General features: G+C 32.4%; 1 protein-coding gene across 5 annotated transcripts; it reads left to right on the forward strand.

Moving 5' to 3' along the window:
- The first annotated feature begins 1,039 nt into the window (after positions 1-1,039).
- Positions 1,040-15,916, forward strand: LOC121981411. Of its 5 annotated transcripts, none has more exons than XM_042533907.1 (5): positions 1,040-1,243; positions 1,680-1,765; positions 1,954-2,081; positions 12,378-12,860; positions 15,188-15,916. In XM_042533907.1, exons 2-5 carry the CDS (start codon positions 1,739-1,741, stop codon positions 15,600-15,602), a joined length of 1,053 nt encoding a protein of 350 aa, XP_042389841.1. In that variant the 5' UTR covers positions 1,040-1,243; positions 1,680-1,738; the 3' UTR covers positions 15,603-15,916. The 5 variants fall into 5 exon arrangements, with proteins under 5 accessions (XP_042389841.1, XP_042389842.1, XP_042389845.1 ...); XM_042533908.1 differs by having other exon boundaries at positions 1,040-1,221; XM_042533911.1 differs by having other exon boundaries at positions 1,040-1,195.
- Positions 15,917-24,628: the final 8,712 nt, after the last annotated feature.

Raw genomic sequence — 24,628 nt, forward strand, 5'->3', positions numbered from 1 at the left:
ATTATACCAATAAGGATATAGAACCAAGGTTAAATGCTATGATTATAACTGTGAGACTCTTAATAATGTATTAATTTTGATTTAATTTAATTTGATTTGATTTTGATCCATTAAGATAATTAGTAAACAGTGAGCTTTAGTCAAAGCTTACTAATGATCTTATAGTATTCGTATTTAATGAACTTTGACATTTTTAGAATGAGAGTCTTAAGAACCTATGTATGTGTTGATTGAATATGATAAAATAGAGTGCATCAATAAGATAGAATTATACAAACTTAGAATTATTTTTATGAAGATTCACTGAAACCCTTCTTCCCCCCGAAAATAGAGAAGAGAGACAAGAAGTGAAGTGTTCCAAAAAAAAAAATACACAATGAAAAAGATGGATTATGATAATATTAAAATAAAATTATAACATATATATATATATATATATATAGATGAAAAAAAAATACATGTCATTGATGTAGTAAGACTATGTAGTATGTGATATGATTTTAATGGCCGAAAGTTTTAGTTGGGATATAAATTTAGATGTTTCCCCGCTATATGACTGCATTTGAATTTTAAGTCACAAAAATAAGAGTTCAAGGTGGAAAAGTATGTAACGATTGTGTGTAAAATGAAAACAATTTTTTAGAATGCGATCAAATTTTGGACTATTAATATAGGCGATGGTTTAATAACTTTGACGAAGACATTATGATTTAGTATATGTGTCATAATTTTATTTTAACATTATCATAATCCATCTTTTTTGTTGTGCATTTTTTTTAAACACCGTACTATAGGTATTATTAAAAGTGTAGGATATTAAGAGAAAAAGATGCATAATTTAATAAATATAAACGTAGGTATTATTAAAAGTGGAGTGCTTGTCTGAGACTGTAGTGCAGTGATTATAAATCTAAGAACGTTGGTTGGCTGAGTCTTCGTAAGCAATGGGACCTTAAAAAAAATACATACTTGAATTAAAAAAAAGCATAGACAATAAAATTTTATAATATATTATTTTTACCATTTTGCTTCCGATCTCCATCAACAAACAAAACCTAATCCAAGTTCCCTCCCGCTCCCCCTTCTCTTCCTTCACCGTTCGATTCTCTTCTTCTCATCGTCGTCCTCCTCCTCGTCTTCTTATCTACATCCAGGTTCCTCTCGCGTATCTCCCATCGAGGGGGAGAACGACGCCGTAAGCCGACCGTTGTCTAGAGTCGGGTCTGAGTAAAAGTTTCTCTCTGTTCGTCTTCTCTCCTTCCTTCTCCATTTCCCTCCCTCGACTATTTTTTGTATTCAACTGTGATCCATTTTGTACCCGTTTTTGTTAGTTTATCATCTTTTTGCAAACCTGGGTAAAAATTCCGACATATTTTTTCCCATCGGTCTTTAAAATGATCGAGTTTCCTTTTCTCGGATTGCAAACGTAAGTTACCTTTGATGGCGATTTTATTATCTATGCTTTCTCTGTGGATGCTTCCAGCAAGAAATTAGTTTTTGTTTACCTTACACGCTAGCAAAGCGCAGGCTTTTTGTTGACAACTTTTTGTTCTTTAGAATGATGAAGATATAATTTATCATGGTGTCATTGTTTTCTCTATTTTTTCTCCTTAATCCTTAAGCAAACATGCTTATTGACCTCGAACAAATCAGCTAAATGCTTAACTGTTTGCCTTCAGTTCTGTACTGGAACTCCTGTGGCCATTGATGATTGATATGTGAATCTGAAGAAGGTGCAATGGCGTTGGTAGTTCATCAGATGCAGGTTTTTGTTAAGCTTTCTGACAAAGTGTACAATTTTTTAACTCGTAGATTCCATACTTAACATTATCGTGCATTCATACATTTAGCTATATCTTTACTGGCTCTCCATGCTTTTTGTTTTTTTTAACTTCTTGACTAATATATTATTATATGTTTTTCTAAAGCTATGCTATTTTTGTTGTTTTTTAGAGTCCTATTTCTCCACATTCACCTAGTTCTAAACCATCAACAAGAGGGGTGAACTGGAGAACCTTGACGGTTCATTTCAATAACAGAATTCCTGATTTTGCATCATTGAAGCATGATATCAATTTCAGGTAAGTCTGTTTAAAATAATTGGGTCAGTTCTATTACGGCTGTTAGTCTGTCTTTATATTGTACCTCTGCTATCCAGTATGAAACACACCAAAACATCTGGCAACTAAGTTGTGGTATCTAAAACAACAATAACCACGTGATTATATTCCAATGCATAATATAACCAATGGTTAGTTCTTGGATTTGGCATCATTTTTACTTATCACATTTCATGTATATGGTATCCAGATTGAGAAATTTGTGAAATCAATTGTGTGAACTAGTTATGAAAATGTCAATAATCATTAAATAACAGCGTTAAATATCTAAAGTATATCATGGTGTTGACTGCTTTTAAATTTAAATTCCCCTTGTTTTCTTCAAATTGCTTATTCTCGTGTATCATTCTTGCTTATTTCTTTGGGACAATATGCAATCTAGATTGAGGGATTTGGGATATAAATCTTGTAAACTAATTAATGTAAACGACAGTGATATCGAGTATGTTATCCTAGGTTCCACTAAAAATCAGGCTCAAGATAACCGTGCTAAACTTCTAGAGTATATCATGGAATTCAAACTTTTTTATTTACAGTTTTCCTTGTTTTCTTCTATACTCTAAAGTACACAATTTATTAAAACAAAGATATACAGCCTACACCTTAAAATAATTTAGTAAACATTGTAACAAGCATGCATTAAGTATCAACAAGCATGCATTGTAACTAGCCCGCTTTGGCGGGGACTAGGCGTCGCTATGCGGATTCCTCAGTAGCAGCATAATTTATATAATAAATCACATATTATAACTCCAACACAATAACATCAAATTTAAAATGAGTTCAAAATTATACAACTAATAAAATGTCATTGGACATAAACTCAATATCAAATTTATTCTACTTCTTCTTCTCCATAATTTTCAACAACTTGTTCTTCATCAGACACAAACTCAATGTTATCATTGTGATCCTCCTCTTTTTCGGATGCAAAATCATCCTCTTAAAGTTCTCTCACTCTAGAGCTCCTTCAGAGTTGTAGGTTTTCATCTGCTCTACTTCATCAACCATTTGCCATGTGAGCCCAAAACCTAGTTCAACTTCATATCCTTCCTCACCATCCACAATCCAACCTTGTGTACTGGAAGCATCTTTTGCAAGAGAACATTGACATTTCTTTCTTTTTCTCTTTTTTGTTTGTTCAACAATCTAACATTAAATTGGATAAATACTATATTGTTTAACCTGTTGACATCTAATATATTTATTTTCTTTGTATGAATATAAAAAAAGAGAGTAAATATTATAGTTAATAACATGAATATAAACTTTAAAAATTAATACTTTACTTTAATTAAAGACTTAAAATTTAAAGCTTAGTCCTTCACATGCACTCCAATTTCTTTCACACCCAAATGCACTTGTAGTTAATAAAAGTATCCTCAATACCACTCTTAGCAAGTTGGGTGTGAGCACCGTATGCACTCCACTATGCGCATGGATCAAATGTATCATTATTTTTTTCAAATGCTTTTATTGCCAATGTTTTTCCAAATAACCCAGTTTGGTCTCTATATTTTGCAAATTCCTTGTTAATAATTTTATCTTGTATATCTAACTCATTGGCATGCAAAATTTCTATGCATTCAAAAATCCCCATCGCGACCTCCTCATAAAGGGCAATAGAACTATCTTTATAGTAAAAATAGGGATTCAACAAAAAGGTAGTGGTATGCAATGATATATCAAGTCTATCCTTCATTTTTGACTCAATAATCGCTATGATAGGCTGATAATTTGATTCCACATTTTAGGGCCACCTTGATATCTTCTTTAGCTTGAAGATGCTCTCCATATAGAAACCCTATTGATGACTTTCTATCTCCATCTACCAATCGAAGAACTCTTACTAAATGAGCAAATATTTTTAAACACAACGTCACACCTTGGTAAAATTATTGCTTTGTTACCTAAAGGTGACGAGTTCGAATCCTGGAAACAGTTTCTTGTAAAAAGTAGGGTAAGGCTGCTACGTAAAATGAATCCTTCCTTAGGACCTGCATGGCGGGAGTTTCGTACACTAGACTGCCCTTTTTACAGTGTCACATCATTCCAAAAACTCATGCTCATCAGAGTAAGCCAATTTCCCTTTATTTATTTTTGACCATTTACATTTCTCCCACATATCACTTGTAAACATGACCCTTAAACTTGATTTTTTTCAATCAAACTTTACAATGTGAGGAAATTTGATGCAAACCTGGTAACTTTTGGCAGAATTATGTCTCTCTTTTACATGAAACTTCTCACCAATGACAAAGTCTTATGGTGAGCATAAATGAAAATGGTAAAAAATTTGAATTGCTCAATTACCTTTTTATATCGTGGAAACTTGCCAATACTTTCAAGCATGAGATTAACCGTGTGAGTTGCACATGAACTCCAAAAGATCCCAAGTCGCTTTTCTCTCATCAATTTAGTTGTAGACATATTGTTGGTAGCATTATCTGTTACAATCTGAACAATATTCTAAGCTCCTACTTTTCAACATACTTGTCAACATACTCAAAAATAAGTTTAGCTGTATGTGCCTTATCTGAAGACTCTTTAGACTTTAAAAATGTAGTACCCTCCTTGCAATTAACACGTAAATTTAAAATACTTCTTTTTTTATCACTCCATGCATCTGTCATGATGGAGCACTCATTCTTTTCCCATTCTTCTTCATGTTTCGTTAGTAGTTGTTTTGTTCTTTCAACTTCAGCTTTTGACCGTGGTTTCCTAAGTTGATATTGAGTTGGACGCTTGAATCCTGGTCCAAATTGACTCACTGCTTCCATTAGCTGCTTGAATCTATCATTATCAACAGCATTGAATGAGATTCTATTTTCATAAACTCATTTCCCAACATATGGTTGAACTTGTTGAGTTCTTTTTTGAAAAGAGCCTCATTTATATTTTTTTTAGCGAAGTACTTTACTCCCACTTGAACCTATATTTTCTGGAGCAATTGCCGATGCATATCTATCCATGGGGCCAAGTGGGGTTTTTTAGATGGATTTATTCCTTTAATTTCAGAACCTTCTTCATCTAGAGAAATTGTCATCTCTCATCTATAATTTTGTTCTTTCGTTATTTTGTTCTTCTTTCTGTTCCTTCTAAAATGACATGTTTACACTTATTTTTATCTTCTTGAGATGTTTTTCGACAACTAGATACACTTCCAGGTATATTTCTTATGTACTCCTTGATCCTATACACTCTCCCGACATCATTTTTCCACACAACTTGCATTTAGTTTTGTCGAGGTTCTTAGGATCAATCAACATCCCAACCTCTCATTCGATGTCATTTGACTTTCTTCTAAGAATCTCGGATTTGGATTGAGTGACTGATGCTGTCGAAGATGAATTGCTTGCCATTATAATTGTTACAACCTGAAAAGTGATTTAAAAATAAATTTATGATCTTTAAAATCATTAATAACAAGTCTAAGAAAAAATTATATAAAATAATTAAGATATAATTATATATAAAATATTAAGATATAAAATATTTATATTTTAAGACTTAAGAGCATTGAAATCAATAAAAAAATATAAATCAGTAAGAATATAAATTTGATTTATATGAATTAATAAAATTTGTTTTAATTTTAAATATAAAATTATGAATATAAATATGATTTATATAATTAATAATATTTATTAGAATTTTTTAATTTTAAATATAAATTATTAGAATATAAATAAATTCATACAATTTATTAAAAAAATAATTTTAAATATATTTTTTATATAATTTATTGGGATAATTTAATTATGATTTCTAGAAGCCTATTTGAATTATCCCATTTAGTTGAGGAAATGTTTAAATTAAATAAATAATAAAAAAAACGTCGTGGGCTGCGGGTGCTAGCTCTAGCAACATCGAGACTCCTCCGATGGTGCCAGACGCATTGTGGGACGCGCCCGACACCACCGGACTCGTCGACGGAGGCTTCCAGCGCCACAAGACGCGCCCGATGGCGATGCGTCCTGTGCCATTGGACGCATCGCGGGACGCTTCCGGCCGATACCAGACATGTGGTCGGAGGCATCTGGGGCCACCAGAGGCATCTGACGTCACCGAAAACATACCACGATGTCGAAAGCATCGTGGGAGGAAAAAAAAGAAATTTCAGTAATAAAAACCTTATTGGCGATCGTTGGCTTTCGGAGGAGATGAGAGGAGTCGAACACGGTGTAAGGGGGACATGAATCGATGGAACATAGGTTTAGGGCTTTAAAAAAATAAAAAAAACTGAAATTTCTACGACACCGCACACGGCCGCCTAGGTGGATGTGTTGCCTAGACTGGCCGCACACCCATCACGGTCGCCTAGGTGGATGCGCCGCCTAGATTGGCCGCACACCCGGTTTCTGGGGCGATTGCTGGCGGCCGAGCGCCTAGGTGACCGCCTAGGCCGCATTTTCGAACACCAAGTATCAAACCAACTGATGCCACACCTCATAAAGCACAACCAAGGTTACTGCACGAGTCTCAAAAGTCAAAACCATTTTTTTAGTTATCTCATCCATTCTGCTTCTTGTTTGATGCCATCATGTGTGTAAATGGAATAGTTTACTTTTTTTTTGGAATTGTTATTTGCTTCTAGCTTATTTATTTTGTGGGCATTCTACAAATGTTTTATGTGTTTGGCATCATGAAGTGTCTGAAGAGAAATTCTACATTCTTAAAACTATTATATGCATTTTTTGTGGGTATTTGTACAGATGGAACTCACTCGACACATCCATGAAATGCTATCATAATGCATGTTATTTGTATATGACATTATTTTGGTCGATGAGATTCCTGAAGGAGTATATGTTAAGTTTGAATTTTGGTGGGAGACATTGGAACTTGGAAGTTCAAAGTTTTAGACTTAATAGAGTAAAAATAGAATATATGAAATTTAAATTTAGTAGTAGTAGATATAACAAAACAATTGTTAAAATACGAGATAACGAGTTACAAGATGAGTTACTTGTAATTGAAATTTTTAAGATCAGAAATAGAGGATGTGATGACTCCCCTGACTAGGGCGATTGGTAGTGCGAAAGAAATGTGTGGTTTCAAGAGAAGTGACATCAATGGACATCAAATACTTGCTTAGATTAGGACTGTAGCATCTATATCCTTTTTGAACTCGAGAATACCCAAGAAAAAAACACTTCAAAGATTTTGGATCAAGTAGAAAAAGATACTTCACAGATTTTGGATCAAATTGTGAATTGAGGGTGAATATTTTGAATAAAACATGTACAACTAATTGTTCTAGGTTCAATAGGAAACAATGATTTATTTGGAAAGAGAATGTGATAAGGATTCTCACCATGAATAGACTTATTTGGAAAGACAATGTGATAAGGATTCTCTCCATGAAGAACGGACGATGGCATACGATTAATTAAAAAGCAAACTGTGAAAACTGCATCAACCCAAAATTGTTTAAGAACATGCATTTGAAATAATAAAGCTCTTGCATTTTCAAGGTGTTATTCTTTCTCTTAGCAACTCCATTTTGAGATAGTGTGTCTACACAAGAGGTTTGATAGAGAATGCCATGTTAAGAGTCATGTAAGTTTGAAAAGATTTCAACACATATTCCTTAGCATTATCATTTTGCAATATTTGTACAAGAACATTAAATTGAGTTTTAATCTCAACATAAAAGGCAGAGAGATGAAAAATAACTTAGACCTATTTTTCATCAAATATAATTATGTCTTGAGAATAATCATCAACAAAAATAACAATATACTTAAATCCAATTTAAGACATAACAAGATAAGTTCCTAAAGTGATCTAATTTAAAAGGAGCACTAGCTTATTTATTGACTCTTGGACTTGAACTAAAATGAGTGTTTAGTAAATTGACATGACACATAATCTAATGAGGATAGAATATAAAATTGGGGACAAAATTTCTTCAATACTAGGAGAGAAGGATTACCCAATAGATATTGTGCTTCTAATGGGGTGATTATTCTAGAACATTTGATACATTTTGGTAACTATGCATCAAGGAGGTAGAGGTCTTTGACTCATGTCCTTTACCAATAATCTTCTTTACCAATAATTAAGAGTATGGGTGAGTTTGCTTATGGGAATTAAATTAAAAGACAATTGAGAAGACCGTGTAATGGAATTAAAGGACTTTAATAATTGTGTCAGACCCCAAAACATAGGAGGTTGATCCATTTGCTAAAGTAACCGTAGAAGTAGAGGTATGTGATTGAAAAGTAGAGAACATATTAGAATTACTTGACATATGATATGTGAGATCAGAATCAATGACCCATTTGGAGGATGAAAAAATAGGATATATATTTGGTTTACGTGACTTTTTAACGATTCTTGGTATGAAAGAATTTGACATATTCTTAATAGAAATACATACTTCTTCTCAACCATATCACTAAAGAGCTGCAAGAACAAAAAAAACCCTGAATACCAAAGAAATTTTAAACTTGTTGCACAAAAAAGTCTCACACTTGAATAGATGGTGACTCAACTAAGTATGTGAAGATGCTGTATGGAGCAACGTGGATGGAATAGTGACAACTGAAGAGATCTCTGATAATGAATGCACTTTCACACAGTGGTGTGTGGGACTTGATCGAAAAATTTGTAACTATGCGTGTGGCTCATATGCAGAGATTCTAGTAACTGGAATCTAGGGGATGAGAGATTGATGATTAACCGTTCCTCCTAGGCCAGATACGATTAATGGAAGAGAAGACTTGTCGCGATCAATAATGGAAAAGAAGAGAAGGCTAGGGTTTGGAATGATGGCTAAGGTTTGGAATGACGACTAGGGTTTGGAGATACAGCTAGGGTTTACTCTGATACCAGGTTAAGAAATTTTGAAGGAATTTAAAATATGTTATATTTTTTATTCATCAATCTCATATATATATATATATATATATATATATATATATATATATATATATATATATATATATATAATCTAGATTTAATCATATCCCTATATTTTCTATTTTATTTATATAATTTGTAACATTTTTCAACTTGAGGTTGTGTGTGGTTTTGTTCTGTTATATTTTAAATATGGAATTGTAATTGTTTTTTAAAATTATCTTATGTTCAAGGTTGTATTGAATCTTTTTGTCTTTAGTAATGCACATCTCCTACTAAAGTAAATCAAAATGAGCTGTAATCTCTTCTAATATCACAATACCTATATAAATTTTCAAATTGTGATTAGTATTCTATTACACTTACATATGATTGGTTGTATATTAACTTGTAGTATAGTTCATGATTATCAAAGTCTTTGAGTCCCCTCGGGACGGTCTAGTGGCTAGCGCATGAGGTGTTGCCACCATGAGGTCCGGGGTTTTGAATCTCGGCAAAAGCCGAGTTAAATGTCTTCCTTATGTGTTAGTCACTATTCCAAAGGCTAGTAGCCGTCCGTGATTTACCTCCTCTGTGTTGGCCCTGGGACGGTTGGCGGGGGCGCTGGGGGCGAGCGTATTTGTCTTTTGCCACCATGATTATCAAAGTCTTTGTAGTATATTTTTCTTTAAGATTACTTCTCATTTTATGTAAATGTTTGATAGGTGGTTTTCTATATTAGTTTGAATTAACCTTGAATTTCTTAACAATTGCAATGAATTTATATTTGGCAAATTGTGCTCATTCAATAACAACCATTTCATGATAGTCAATGTACTATTCTATATTAATTAACAATTAAAGAATTAAGGAATGTATTAAGATCTATTCTTTCATAAAACATAGGGGATTTTGCCCTTATATGTCTAGGCCTATAACTATTATTATTTTTGGGAAAGTGATTTGAGTTTTCTTTAGCCATAACATAATGAGATTGTTAGTTTCTATAGTTGATGGTGGTATATGTGTTTGAAGGGTAATGTGCATTGCAATTATTCATATAGTCTAATTTAGTTTTCATGAATTTAAGCTAGTTCTCTTTGTGAGTATAGTTTCTATAACTCTTGTAAAATTTATTTGGTGCTAATAGTGTTTCCTTTCATTGGGTTGAGTTATGTATATCTGTAAGGAATGATGCTTGCAAAATAAAGTTGTGATAAACTAAGTATAATACAAAAACAACAACGAATCACAATGATATCTAATTAGAGTGCATGCAAATGAATTATGGATGCGATGATTATTTATATTTCAATGGATGATTAAGCTAAACTACCTCTATCATTGATAGCGCCAAAAGTGATAATGCCAAAAGAGAGAATGATAGCACCAAAACTGGGCTTTGATGTGGTCTACGGGGAAGTATTCATTGATTTGAGAACAAGGTTCTGGCCGTGGCATGATGGGGTTGGCATGAGAAGGATGAGGAGTCCTTATGCAAGTGTGGAAGTGGCATATGAGAGGTGAGTGGCTCACGCATAGTGAGTCAACAAAGTAGCTTTGAGTGGTGACAACACTAGTGAGCAATGATGTTGATGCTGTGAATGCAGGAGATGAAGGGTGTGTAGATGTGTGCACTCCTCGGAGGGGAGATTGCATGGCGTAGTGGATGATGAGTGGTGCCGTTAGAAGCAAAACCAAATGAAGATGTTGGATTTCGTGCATTGGTTGTTTAAAGGTTTGATTTCCTCTGTGGTGGTGCATGAGTGATGTAGTGATGTTAGGTTGTAAAGTAGAGGTGAATTTGACATGATCTAGCTTGGGGATGTAACTATAGTGGCATAGTTGGATGCATACGAGTAATTGTGGGCATCTCTAAGAGAGAAGATCCATCATGGTGGGAGTGGAAGAGGCTGGTGTTAAAAGTCGTGTGTGATGATAGAGTCATATAGAGCGGGCTATCAAGGGGTTCTAGTGCCATGGGAGCAGTTATAACTATAAGGTCTATTGTGTTTGCAAAATAGGAGGTAGCATAACTGGGGCAAAAGACCGTGATGAGGTTTCTGATGTTCCGATTAGGACCTGCCTCCTAGGAAGGAAATCTTGAGAGGAAGGCTCGAGGGGTCACCCAAATTTTGAATAAAATTTCATTATTTTGGAACTAAAACTCATGTTTGATCAAATAACTAGTATATAGACCAAATTAGGATACCAACATGAAAAATTATACTGGAAAAGTTGAAACAATTTATCTCACTGAAGAGAAATATTATTATTAACTAAAAGATGATCTAATACGTAATACATGAGATCCTAACTTCTTTTATTAACTTGAAATATATGATCAAGTTATATAAAACTTGAAATTATGTTTATCCCTAAAAATTTGAATAAACTTTGAAGGATATAATTTATCTTTAAAACTATAATAAACTTTTAACATCCCATTGAAATTTAAAAAAAAGTCCGGTGCACAAAGCTTTCACCAATACGGGTTGAGGAATGGTTTATTGGATGCTACTTTACATTGCATTGTAAGAGTTATTTTCGTGACTCGACAATAACTTTACAATTGTGCCAACATTCCCCTTCTAACTCTTAAAAATTTAAAAATTATATAATTTTTAAATTCTATATTTGTAAAGAAAATTTGTAAATTGATCCCCAATTTTCGAATTGCATCAGTTTGCGTTCTTGGAATTATTATTTTCTTATTAGTTTACTATTTTTGTGGGTGCTTGTACAGATGATTGACATAATTTTTAAATTCTATATTTGTAAAGAAAATTTGTAAATTGATCCCCAATTTTCGAATTGCATCAGTTTGCGTTCTTGGAATTATTATTTTCTTATTAGTTTACTATTTTTGTGGGTGCTTGTACAGATGATTGACTAAGTAGATGTAGATGAAGCAACCATTTTTTTTCTTTTTATGTTCACTTAACTATGGCAGTTACTTTGCTTCTAGTGTTGTTTTAAATCTCATTATTCTTTTATTGGGCGTCTCTTGGAATAAGACTAAATGATGCCTTTTCTCAAGACTTATTCTATACTGTAATTGCACTTGATGATGTTAATATTATTGCACAGTTCAATGAAATAGGTTTTGAATTTTGATGATTTTATGATGCCTTTTCTCAAGACTTATTCTATACTGTAATTGCACTTGATGATGTTAATATTATTGCACGGTTCAATGAAATAGGTTTTGAATTTTGATGGTTTTCCTTTGTATTATGGAAAGAAGTGCAGTTTTTTTTTTTAAAAAAAATTCATTTGATTGGTTTTCTTTGGATTTTTTGGTGCAAGATTGTTTTCCTAATTCAAAAACATTCCTCCTTTTTACTCAATTTTACATGTGGTTTTGCCACATTTAATTTCCAATACATGTGATTCTTTTTGACTTTGCAGGTCAGGTATTCTCATGGTTAGCTACAAATGTTGTGACAGAGGGCATCCTATCTGTTTCAAGAAGAAAGCTTCCAGAGTTTCTTCTTTTAAAGGCAATGCACAGAACAATAGGCCTGATAGAAAGGACTCAAAGATTTCTAGACCACCAGTCCAGATTTCTAGGATGCAGCAAGGAAAAGAGGAATTTCTGTCTGAATCTCTTGATATCCAAAAACATCCAGTACCTTATGCACCTGAAGGGAACGATAGCATGACAGTGAGATCTCTAGCAATAAGAAAATTATTTGTGAAGTGGCTCATCATGTTGCGGTCACCACCATCCAACCCAACAATGGATAATAATCTTAATGAAAGGACATCCCAGTATGCTACATCCAAAACTCAGCACAGTATAGATGGAACAAAGGCAGGGAGTATTCCAAAAGCTATGCTTGTATACCTCTTAGGAGTTGATGCTGCTATATCTATCCCATTTTTTATATTGTAAGTTTCAACATGACTACTTATTTCTCTTCACCTTACGAAACTCCCTACTATTACTATGTCTCTAATTCATTGTTTTCATTATCACGAACAGAGTTTGAGTATTTCTTGTGTAACTTGTTCTATTAGGTCGTTTGATTGAATTTTCACACAATCATGCCTAAATTAATCAATTTTGGGCATCTAAGTAGTAAGTACTAGTATGCCTATAGAAATGACTAATTCACTGTCTATTTTTTTGGAGAATGAACCAATTAATGAAAATTATCAAGTAAGCCTTTTTGTTTGGCGAAGTAGATCAAGATATTATGCAATTTGTGATCCTATCCTCATATAACAGTCTGTAAATCACTATACTAACTTTTCTTATAAGCTTCCTAATCATACATGCAAATCCTTACTGTCAGGTTAAGACTGTAAATAAACAGAGGTTGGTATGTTATAATCATTATGAACAGCTAACCATACTCAGTTTTAACAAATTAAATACATGTGATAATTAGATGGCCATGTATATGCAAATAATCTAGTGTTTTCTGAATGCTCTAACACTTTGAGTGGTTGACTGCTACTTTATCTATGATGTCACGTCCAAGAAAATGTCATGTGCCTTTGAAGAACAAATTGTTGATATTTTTATCAAGTCTCTCTGCCAACTTTTTCTATGTTCTATGTGATAAATTTGTGGCAAATATCTATGCTCCAGTTTGAAAGGGGAATTTTAGATAGAGTAGAAATAAATTTGTGTTGTATTAACCTAGTTTAATTCCATAGTTATTAGATAGTTATTCTGGAGCCTTCAGACATATCACTTGTATTCCTATTTCAGCCTGTTTTAGTGTAAGAATGACATATCCAAATTTCCAATTATATTTTACATTGTTGTCAAAACAACTCTAGTTAAAATTTGGATTTCATATGCCTCCTATATGTGTAGCAAATCACATATGTACCATGTAGTTGGTTAACCATATAATTTTGCATAGGAGTTATATTTATGGAGACAAGATGTTATACATTATTATCAATATATAAATGTTATTTGTTTAGAAAACATAGATTGGATATAGACCCACATACACATCTGCTTGTCACATATCTGCTGTGCAATGGACCCACCTTAGTATTACCGTGATACAAGTACAACAAAAATTTGAATGATTCTTGCATTACTAAAGCTATCACCTTAGACAATTCAATGAAAGGATATATGCTGCTCGCTACAAATAGTCAAGGTATGTAGCACGTTATTGTTGTAGTTTTAATCAATTGGGGGAGTTGGCGAGTTGCAAAATCTTTTGTATAGGTATATTACCTTAAATAAAGTCAACAATATCGATCTGAATGAAGAATCATGATTCAAACACTAGTAATTGGTGTTGACTTAATCGATTAGAGAGGATTGACTAAATATCTGAAATCTATTAAACCTATAATTGAGTTTTTTTTTTTTTTTTTTTAAAACTTTGTATAAATTTCAGGGCTGAGCATGAGTTGGTTTGTTGATTTCAAGCACAAAATTGAGGGTATTTTTGGTTTCTAATTTTGCAAACTAAAACTATATCAAATGTAACTTTCAAGTATCCAAATTGAACCAAAATTTCAATTGGTTCAGTTTGAACAAAAAGGAAATAACAGTAACTCTCATATTTTACTCTGCCTCTTGAAGTCAAGAAGCCTACTTCTTTGGTTAAAGTAGATGTATAATACAATTTGTCAGACATATTCTTAGAACTGTTTACATGTAGTCTATATTATGATACACCTTAACATATTCTAATTATTTATTCAGTTTAATTCCTTCTTTTAGTTGCCAGAGTTTAACAGAATTCAAACAGAAACATCCAAACTGCAATACCAAAAAACTTGGCTTGTTAGGGTTTTTTTTTTCCTTTTCAGTTTTTAGTACCCACCAAATTTCATTATGCTTTTTTTTAATCTCTTTCCATTTTTTTTGTCATGGCAAAGGATATTTTTTCATAAAAATAACTGCACTAATTTCTTATTTCTTGAATCTGTGATGCTTCTCATTTGTTTTTAGTCTCATTTGTAAAGTGGTACTTCTTCATATCTAATGTTGTTCTACTCTTGGTTAGAGAAGCAAACATTTTGTTCAACTGTGAGTAAAAGGGGTGTTATATTCTTTCAACTTAGTATCGGCATTTCAGTTTATTATTATTTTTTGTTTAGTTATGATTTGCTGAAGGTGGAGAAACATGTCGTTGTAGTGTTTTTTCATCCTCTCTAAAGATAGTTGGGCACTCAAGTTTAATTACTAGAAATGCCTAACAGTTTCTTCATATGATTGATCATCTTTCTTCTGGCAGTATCCCTTTGTTTCTAACTATCAAAGTTGTTCACGGAGCTGAAGCAGCAAGGGACCTAATGCCATTGTGGATAGCTGGGCCTCTTATAGTTGCTCTCTATATAAAAGTGATTCAGAGGATATGCTCATTGTATGCTTTCCTCTTTGTCCAGGGTGGTAAATTCGTAATGGATCTGCCCAAGCATGCTCTACTTGTATACAGTTGCATAGCTGAGGGAAAACTCAGGGCATATCTGTGGACTTGTTTTGTTAAGCCTTTCGTTGACATCAGTGCCTTCAAATACAAAGATTATTTTAGCCAGAAGTATGAACAACTTAAAGTAGTGGCTGCCGAGAATTATATCAGTTTGGTTGAATCACTTTGGCCATATTACTGCAGAACTATCCGTTTCCTGAAGAGAGCCAATCTCATTTAGCAACTGATTACCTCACAACTACATCTATATCTTACAGCAGTGAGCTCATAGCTTTTTGCAGATTGAGTGCGGATTTTTCCTAATGGTTCTTGTTGGAGACTGGAACAAATTTTTACAAATTGAACCTAAGAATCCCTCCCAGAAGAACAAGGTGAGGACAAGGAATTAACTGATCATCCTAAGATGAACTTTTGTCATGTTCAGTGTTTTATGGATGCCTAAGCGCGAGATGCTTGTTTAGCTGCGATTTCTTAATTGCTATTGGTCAAGCTCCATATTCTTATTAAACGGCAGGATACAAGTTTTTGATTTTTCGTTCATTATTATTTGCTAATTTTATTGTGGTGGACAAAAGAATCTGATCCACTGGAGATCCCTCTTGATCTGCTGAAAATTTCATGCATCCTAAAAAACATGTCTTTGGTTCATAATAGGTCGGATGTGGATTTATAATTTAAAATATTGTATTAATAATTTACTAATATTAAAAAAATCATGATTGTTGTGACCCCGGATGCCACCATGTGGTCGCACCATCCTCTGCGCCTTAGGGCGGTAAATGAATTGAATGTTCGTGAATAAATTTGATGTTCGATTTGATAAAATTTTATTTATATTTATTCAATAGATTAATTAAATAAATAAGTTTGAACAACTTATTAAATTAAACGAATAAGTATAAATATATGTGTTCAGTTTATTTATTTCATGAATAATATTTGTGAAAAATATTTTATGAATCATACTTATTAAAATTTAAGAAATTTTAATAAGTGATCACATTTGCATTATCAAATTGAATAATCATTTAAACAAATTAACTTCATTCTAAGTTTGAAGTAAGCTCAAATTTATATAAAAAAATTAAGTCAGAATAATTATTTCGATGATTTAGTTTATTTTAGGTTTCACTTGACTTAGCAATTGAGCACCATAAAGCTTAACTTGACTTTGCACATTTACAATCCTAGATATGACGTCATTGCATCGTGACCGTGACCGATGCCAATCCTGCACTGGAACTATAAATACCATCAATTTCGGATGACACAACTTGATATGTCACACCTTAATCTTAGTGGTCCTACCATGGACGTGCAATGGCTATTCCATATTGACATTTTTTTTTAAGAAGAAAATCAAATATAAGAATATAAGATAAGTTTTTTTTTTTTTTTTTTTTTTTTTTTGGGTAATCGAAGTACTGACTCTTCAAATTCATTAATTTTGGAGATGATTAATCTCACAAGAAATTTTTTATTGTTTACTAGAATAAATCGGAAAACATCCATAAAAACTGATTCAAACTGTTAACATTTTTATAGTTGTCATCCCATTAGAAAAAACATGACCATAATGTACCATAGTTGGAATTCTATCAGATATGCCTTTATCGATCACAAGAGTTATTGCCTATTAAATACATGTGATATCTCCACGAAACTGCACACTCATAAGGAACCACTGGCTTCAAGTCATAAATATCATTTTAATAAATTCACTATTTTTATAATTTATTATTTATATGATAATTAAAATTGAACAAACAACATCGACTTAGACAAGTAGAAATACCAAAAATCTAAGATATTTCTATTATTACTTCGTTGCAATAGAAAAAGGAAAAAAATATATTGTCAATAATGACCAAAGCAAATGTTTTTCTCCTAATACTTTTGATGAATAAATTATAAAATTAGAAAATTTCCATAAGCTAAAAGATTGTATAAAAAATAACTTATGAATCAAAAATAAAAATAACAAATTGGGAATGAACAAACATAATTAGAAAAGAGCAAATGAAAAAAACATATCTAAGCTCAGTCATAAAGCAAACTCCATTTTATTCAATTAAATAAGATGGACAAATCAACTAACTTACATAAAAAAATAAGCTCCTTGAAAGTTCACAAATCTTGAATAAAATCTTTTTCTTCCTCTGAAAATAATTATTTTTTAGCAATAATAGAAAATCATCAACTAAAATATTAAAATTTAATTTAAATTGACAATTGGGAAAAAATTAACACGCTTATTGAAAACGGGCAATTTTACCAAAAATGTCTATTGCTTCTCTAACAAGCCAACATTTTATTTCCTTCTTTCTCAAACTAAGCTAAAAAAATTCAACAAAAGAAAAGATTCATAAGAAACAAAGGCATGGAAGAAATCCATAAAAATAAATTTATATAAAAAATAAACATAAAATACCAAGTACTCATTATTTAGAAGACAAAAATCAGTGAATTGACTATTTTTTCCAAAGGGAATTTAAGTGTTTATTATTACACAATTTACATTACTTGTCCAACACAATTTTCTAAATGTAATTTAAGTCTTCATTATTATCATCATTAAGTCAAGAATGCCTTCTTCTAACAAAAAAAAAGGGTAGTAGAGAAAATCTAGCAAGTGTCCATGCTAAAATGCTCAAATCATCGAAATTAAAAGCAAGAAATAAAAAAGAGAGCAAGTCAAGCGAAGCGGTGAATTGAATACCGAGGTTCTTGTGGATTGAAAAGCTTAATAATGAAGCAAGGACAGATAAAAGCCCATATCTGCACATCCCTTTATTTTCTACGGAAAGTTCCTCTAAAGGTCTATCCTTTTCAAGTAACACGTGTTTACCTTACAAATTATGACAAAAGGTGGTTCATTCGCTCCTAGTACCTTCGTCAATTCGTCCCTAGACCAATACGAAGAAGGTAAATCACGGAGGCTACTAGCCCAGACAATGATTAGTGCAAAGGGGAGGACAGAAACATGACTACTAGCCAGGATTTGACCCCTAGATCTCATTGTGATAACACCACATGCACTAGCCACTAGTATATCCCGAGAGAACTGTGTTTGCCCTACAAAGCACTTGGTAGAACATGATTGATTCTTGCTAAAATCTATCAACAATAGGTAATTAAATATAAACTTGGATTCAAACAATTATTTCTTAAAAAAATAATGAACATCAAAAGATCAACATATTGTTCCAAAAGAAAGGAGATGACATGAGAAAATGGCACCGATCATTTAATTTTCATTGACATATTTAGAAAACTATGAGTTAGCAATAATAACAGTGACCTTCAGGGATAAAATCAAGAGATCTTTTTTAATCATCTAACAAAGAATTGACTCATCTAACCAATAAACTGCAACAAAAAAAAACTATGTATATATTGGTCATTTTATGAACTAACAATTCCTTAAGAGAGCTTGTACAAATCTAGTGTCAAACGTACTAAAAGAATCTAAATTCCTACTAATCCATGATATGAAGTTATTAATAAAATACATTTTTTTTCTTATAATAAAATTTAGTTTTTAAGTGAACTTTCTCTGGAAATGGGAAAAAAATTCAAGAATTCAGTTGACGCTAAGAAATTGCAACTTCTTTAATGGGAACCCATTCTCTTAATTCATGGTCACGTGAAGAGAAATTGCAAATATTTAATTTAGCATCAAATATATACGAAAACAAGAGCCAAGATGCTAGTGCAATGTTTGATACCTCGTTAAATAGTTTTAAAAAAAATATTTAAAATAACCAAGCGACTTTAGAAGAATTATTGACAAAAAAAAAAGAAAAAGAAATATAGAGTTGTAGTCAATACAAAACTTTCTTATTGTTGATCATGCCATTTATGTTATTTAAGAATTTAGGATTTGTTTCAAAGAAAAAAAAATCAACTACTATTTCTTTACAGAAATAATTTCAAATATTATTAATGCTCAATTACTTGAAAGGATGAAAAGTAAAGCAGCCTTAGAAGTAAAATAGAAAAGGAAGTAGTAAGGAATAGAGATCATGGATTTTTGAGGTGAAGTGGATTGATGTTTTTTTGTTAGAAGGATTGGAGAAACTTGAACATACCTAAATGACTTCACTACCATTTGGTTGGTGTCGTCATGGGCATGATGTTGCTAGAGATGCAATATGTAGAATAGTAAATCAACAAGTGGAAAACTACATCTCAAGGCATGCCAGAGTATCTCAAGACACGCAAGAGTTTCTGATACAACAACAGTCAAGTTTTATTACATTAGGCGAGGTCGGTTATATAGATTCTTCGATGTTATTGAGCTCTATCCCTTAGTATATCATCATATATTTTTAAATAAATTTTATCTTACTATATCATTATAACTAAGTCTTCTTCGATCTTCCTTTTTATCATTTAATATGTGTACTTATTCTATTTTCACATTGTCTAATTGGACAATTATTGTTTATCTAAGTACATGTTTGTACCATTTTAAACGCGTCTCTCAAAGTTTTCCTTCAATAGATGCAATCCCGACTTTTTTTTTTAATATTCTCATTTTTTTGTCCTATCTATTCTTGTATGTTAGCACATCTACCTTAACATCTTTATCTCTTTGACTCTCATCTTCTATTTGTGTGTTCATGTTACATATATATACGATATTTATATCCTGGGTGCCCATATATATATATATATATATATATATATATATATATATATGGGCTATCTAACGCGATCAAAACCCAATTTTTTAAATTTCTCTCTCATTTGCATGTAACAACTTTTCTCTCTCATTTGCATGCAACAACTATAAAATTCTCATTTCTCTCTCATCTGATTGCATACAACAATTACTGTGCTGCTAATTTTTAAATGTGATGTAGCTGCTACAACATTGTAGCAGCTACTACACAATAGCTACTACACGTTTAGCAGCTTCTATATAGTAGCTGCTATAACATGTAGCAGTGTTATTGTGTAGCTACTATGTTGTAGCAGTTACTGTACCGTCGGAACAACTACTGCATCATCGGAGTAGCTATTGCATTGTTGTAGCAGCTACTGTACCGTTGTAGCAGCTTCTACACCGTTGTAGCAGCACCGTCGGAGCAGCTACTGCACTGTTGTAGCAGCTACTGTATCGTTGTAGCAGCTTCTGCACTGTTGTAGCAGCTACTGCACCATTGTAGTAACTACTGCATACTAACTGTTACAAGTTATAGTAGCTGCTGTATAATAACTGCTACAACGTTGTATTATCATTAACACAATAATTTTTTTCATGTAATAATAGGAGAGAGAAGATAAAATTTCATTTTAATTTAAAAAGAAAGAGAGAAAAGTTATTGCATGTAGATGAGAGAGAGATTAAAAAAAATTAGATTTTAGCTGCGTTAGATAACCCACGTCGGATTTCGCTCACGGTCGAGCACAAAGCATCGCTTAACATATCAAATATATATATATAAGGTAATAAAAATAAAAATTTATAAAATTTTTAGAATAATTTTATATAATTTTTTTAAAGGTTAATCAAATAATTCTTTTAGGGTTTGATGAAGCTTGTTTAGATGATCCTATTTATAGTTAGTAGTTGATTAGAGTTATTTGCCTAAATTTTAATTAAAACCTAAATTTTTAATCCTCCTCCCCATTGTTTTCATGCATCTCCTCACTGCCACACACTGGTTCTGTTTTCCCAGCCATAGTAGCTGTTGTGCATAACCGTCGAAGCCAACCTCATCGACCCACTCCTCTTCTCTCTCCTCTCTTCCTTCACGACAAGATGAAAGAACTTGAAATCCTATGTCGTATGAATTTTAAGAACCAAATAAAAATTCGAATAGGAAAAATACAAGTACATGAATATCTTGTTTCTACGAAACATGGCATAATAAAGTAATGCATAAATTGTAATGACAAGGAACCTGAATGTAGCTCCATAGTCCTTGTCATGTAGTATCGTCGCAGTATCCAAGTCCTTGAGGAAGAAGAAGAAGCGGAAACAAACGAAGAGAGCTCTTCCAAGGGAATTAGGGATGATGATGCCACACAAACTCTCATCAATAGGGAACAAGGGTTCTGTCAAAATACCTAATCCATCGAGGACCTCTCCCTTATATAGTAAGCCAATATGTTATCAGCTCAGATGATACCAGATTAGGCTAAAGGGTTCTACACATCGAATCCACATCTGATAACCCGAAACCCAAAGAACTCAAGTTCAATCACTTAAGCAGGTTCGATTCATATTCATATGTACAACTTCCAAATAAGTCCACCTAAAAGAAAATATCTAACAATCTCCCAATTGGACTATGTGTAAGTTGTAAATGAAATATAAATATAACTTTGGTTGATATCAAACTTTATGGGTATAGAATAGCCTTGTAAATAATTTAGTCCATTAACTTCATTGGTGTATGACTAAAGAGGTCATAACTACTATATATACCTATAATAAGTTTCAACAGTAATCACAATACCTATGTCATTAATGACATAGATCAAGATGTGGATGTGTAGAGTAGAAATTACATGAAATGTGATCAGTATATGTCAATTTTTAACTAGTCCAAAGTGACCCAAAAGGATTTGATCATATTTATAAATACCTTATGCTAAACTGCAATAGAAAATCATGATCTAAACCTTATAATTCCAAAAGGAATCTGCATCATATTTATAAACATCAAATGCTAAATAGTAGCAGTAAATCATGATACCATATTCAAAGTGTCAAACAAACATATAAATTCCTATTAATGTTTTAAACTTTAAGTACATATAATAATCAAAACAAAATATTTATCTTTATTAACATAGAGCAATAAAATAGATACAAACTTCAACTAGATGAATTCTTCTTCCATAAGAAGAACTCCCATAACAGGCACATAAAATACCTTAGGTACCAAGGTTTTGGTAAGTGGATATGATAATATGGAATTTGTGCTGATGTGCTCTATCATAATCTGAACTTTTTATTTAACTATTAGAAATTTGATGTCAATGTGCTTGGACTTCAACAAACTGTGGTTATTTTTGGCATATATTTCCGCAGCTTTATTATCATAGTTGATCTTCAGTGGCCTACTAATGCCATCAAAGATCTGTAATGGTGTGATGAAATTTTGTAGTAAAATCACATGATTGGATGCTTCATAGCATGCTACTAACTCTGCTTCCATAGTAGAAATAGTTATTAGCATCTGCTTGATATTTTTCCAAGATATAGCTCCAACCAATATGAAAATGTAGCCTAAAGTGGACCTCATGCCATCCAAGCATCTAGCAAAATCAGAGTCTGAATATCCAATCATCTCCAGGTGATCTGACCTTTGATACTTGAGCATATGCCCTTTAGTTTTCTGCAAATACCGCATCACTCCCTGATAGCTTTCCAATTTGATGGTCCTGGGCTACTAACATATTTGCCTAACATCATCACTATAAATGTTATATCTGGTCGAGTACAAACTTGTGCATATATGAGACTTCTCATTGCTGACGTATATGAGAATTATTCCATCTCCTTTGTTTTAAATTCAAGTCATGGACATTGCTGCTAACTAAATTTGTCACCTCTAGATACTGTGTGTCACCAGGTGCACAGTTCTACATGTCATATCTTATAAACACCTTTTTAATATAGGTCAGTTGTAAAAGTCTATGAATGTCTCTTGAACAATCATAACATATCTGTGTGCTTAAAACAAAATGTGCTTCACCAAGATTTTACATTTCAAAATTACTAGATAGAAATAACTTAGTTTCATATAGCAGACCCTTATTATTGCTCGCAAGCAATATATCATCTACTTATAGAACAAGTATAACAAACTTACTTCCACTGAATTTGATATATATGCATTGATCAACAGAGTTTTCTCTAAATTCAAATGAGATGACCATTTGATCAAATTTTTGATACCACTGATGGGACACCTGTTTCAAACCATAAATGGACTTCTTTAATCTATATATTAGGTACTTTAAATCTAAGGACTCAGAGTTCTCCGGTTGCACCATATATATAGATTCCTCTATGTCTCCATTAAAGAATGCAATCTTTATGTCTGTTTAGTATATTTTCAAATTATAATAAATTACAAGTGTCATGATTATCCTAACGGAGTCTTTCGTTGACACAAGTGAGAAAGTCTCCTTGTAATCAATGTTTTCCTTTTGAGTAATCCCTTAGCAACATGATGAACCTTATACTTTTTAACATTGCTCCTAAATCCCTCTTGGTTTTAAATATCCATTTATAGCCAACAGGTATTATACCTTCAGGCAATTCAATAAGTTCCCAAATATCATTGTCTATCATAGACTTCAACTTTTCTTTCACGGTGTTAATCCACCTTTTAGGGTTAGAACATTATTTGACCTATTGGAAAGATGCAGGATCACTTTCTAACCCAATGTCAAACTCGTACTCTTGAAGATAAACATAATCACAAGAAATCAAGGATCTCCTATCCCTAGTGGATCACCTCAAAGGAACTTATGATTGAGGTGGTTGAGGTACTTGCTTATTAAAATGAGGCAATACCTCACTTTGAGTGATAGATACCTCCAATTGTATTAGAAATGTCACGGGAATATCTTGATTCATTGCACTCACTAGATGTGCGATATTTATAATATGCGGTATGGTAACCACACAGCTACTGATCGCATTAGTAGTGATCACAAGAGTATCACTAACTCTTTCCTCAAAAGATATTTTACTGACCTTATCACTCCCACTGTCCTCAATGAATTTAGCATTTCTCGTTTCGAAGAAGAATCTATTAGAGGAATCATAAAATTTATACTCTTTTGACTTATTAGAGTAACCTAAAAAATTATAATTAACTATTCTTGAGTCTAGTTTTCATTCATTTAGTCTATAAGACCTAGCCTCAGTTACATTATAAATAAATAATACAATAATACAATAATACAATACACTTACATTATATAGGAAGATAATGTTGTATTGTATTATATTAATTATAATCTCTTTTAGTATGTAGAATTATAAATAATACAATAGACTTACATTATATAGGGAGATACTTCTTTCATATTTTCTAGCACAGTCAAATGTGCTTGTTGTAGATCAACTTGTTGCACTTTAATTAGTGTGTTGAATGCTTAGAAGGCAGAAACATTAGTTTTTGGGTCTCTAATTGATTGAGGGGCCCCAATAGGATCAACGTTATTGAGGTATTCAGAACAAAACTCAATTGTTTCTTTTGCTAAATATTTCTG

The sequence above is a fragment of the Zingiber officinale genome, chromosome 5A (genome assembly GCF_018446385.1).
Source record: "Zingiber officinale cultivar Zhangliang chromosome 5A, Zo_v1.1, whole genome shotgun sequence".
Classification (NCBI taxonomy): domain Eukaryota; kingdom Viridiplantae; phylum Streptophyta; class Magnoliopsida; order Zingiberales; family Zingiberaceae; genus Zingiber; species Zingiber officinale.

Coding starts and splice junctions, on each gene's coding strand:
- LOC121981411 (XM_042533907.1), top strand. CDS start 1,739: ATGGCGTTGGTAGTTCATCAGATGCAG. Junction 1,766..1,953: donor TGGTAGTTCATCAGATGCAG/GTTTTTGTTAAG, acceptor GTTGTTTTTTAG/AGTCCTATTTCTCCACATTC. Junction 2,082..12,377: donor AAGCATGATATCAATTTCAG/GTAAGTCTGTTT, acceptor TTGACTTTGCAG/GTCAGGTATTCTCATGGTTA.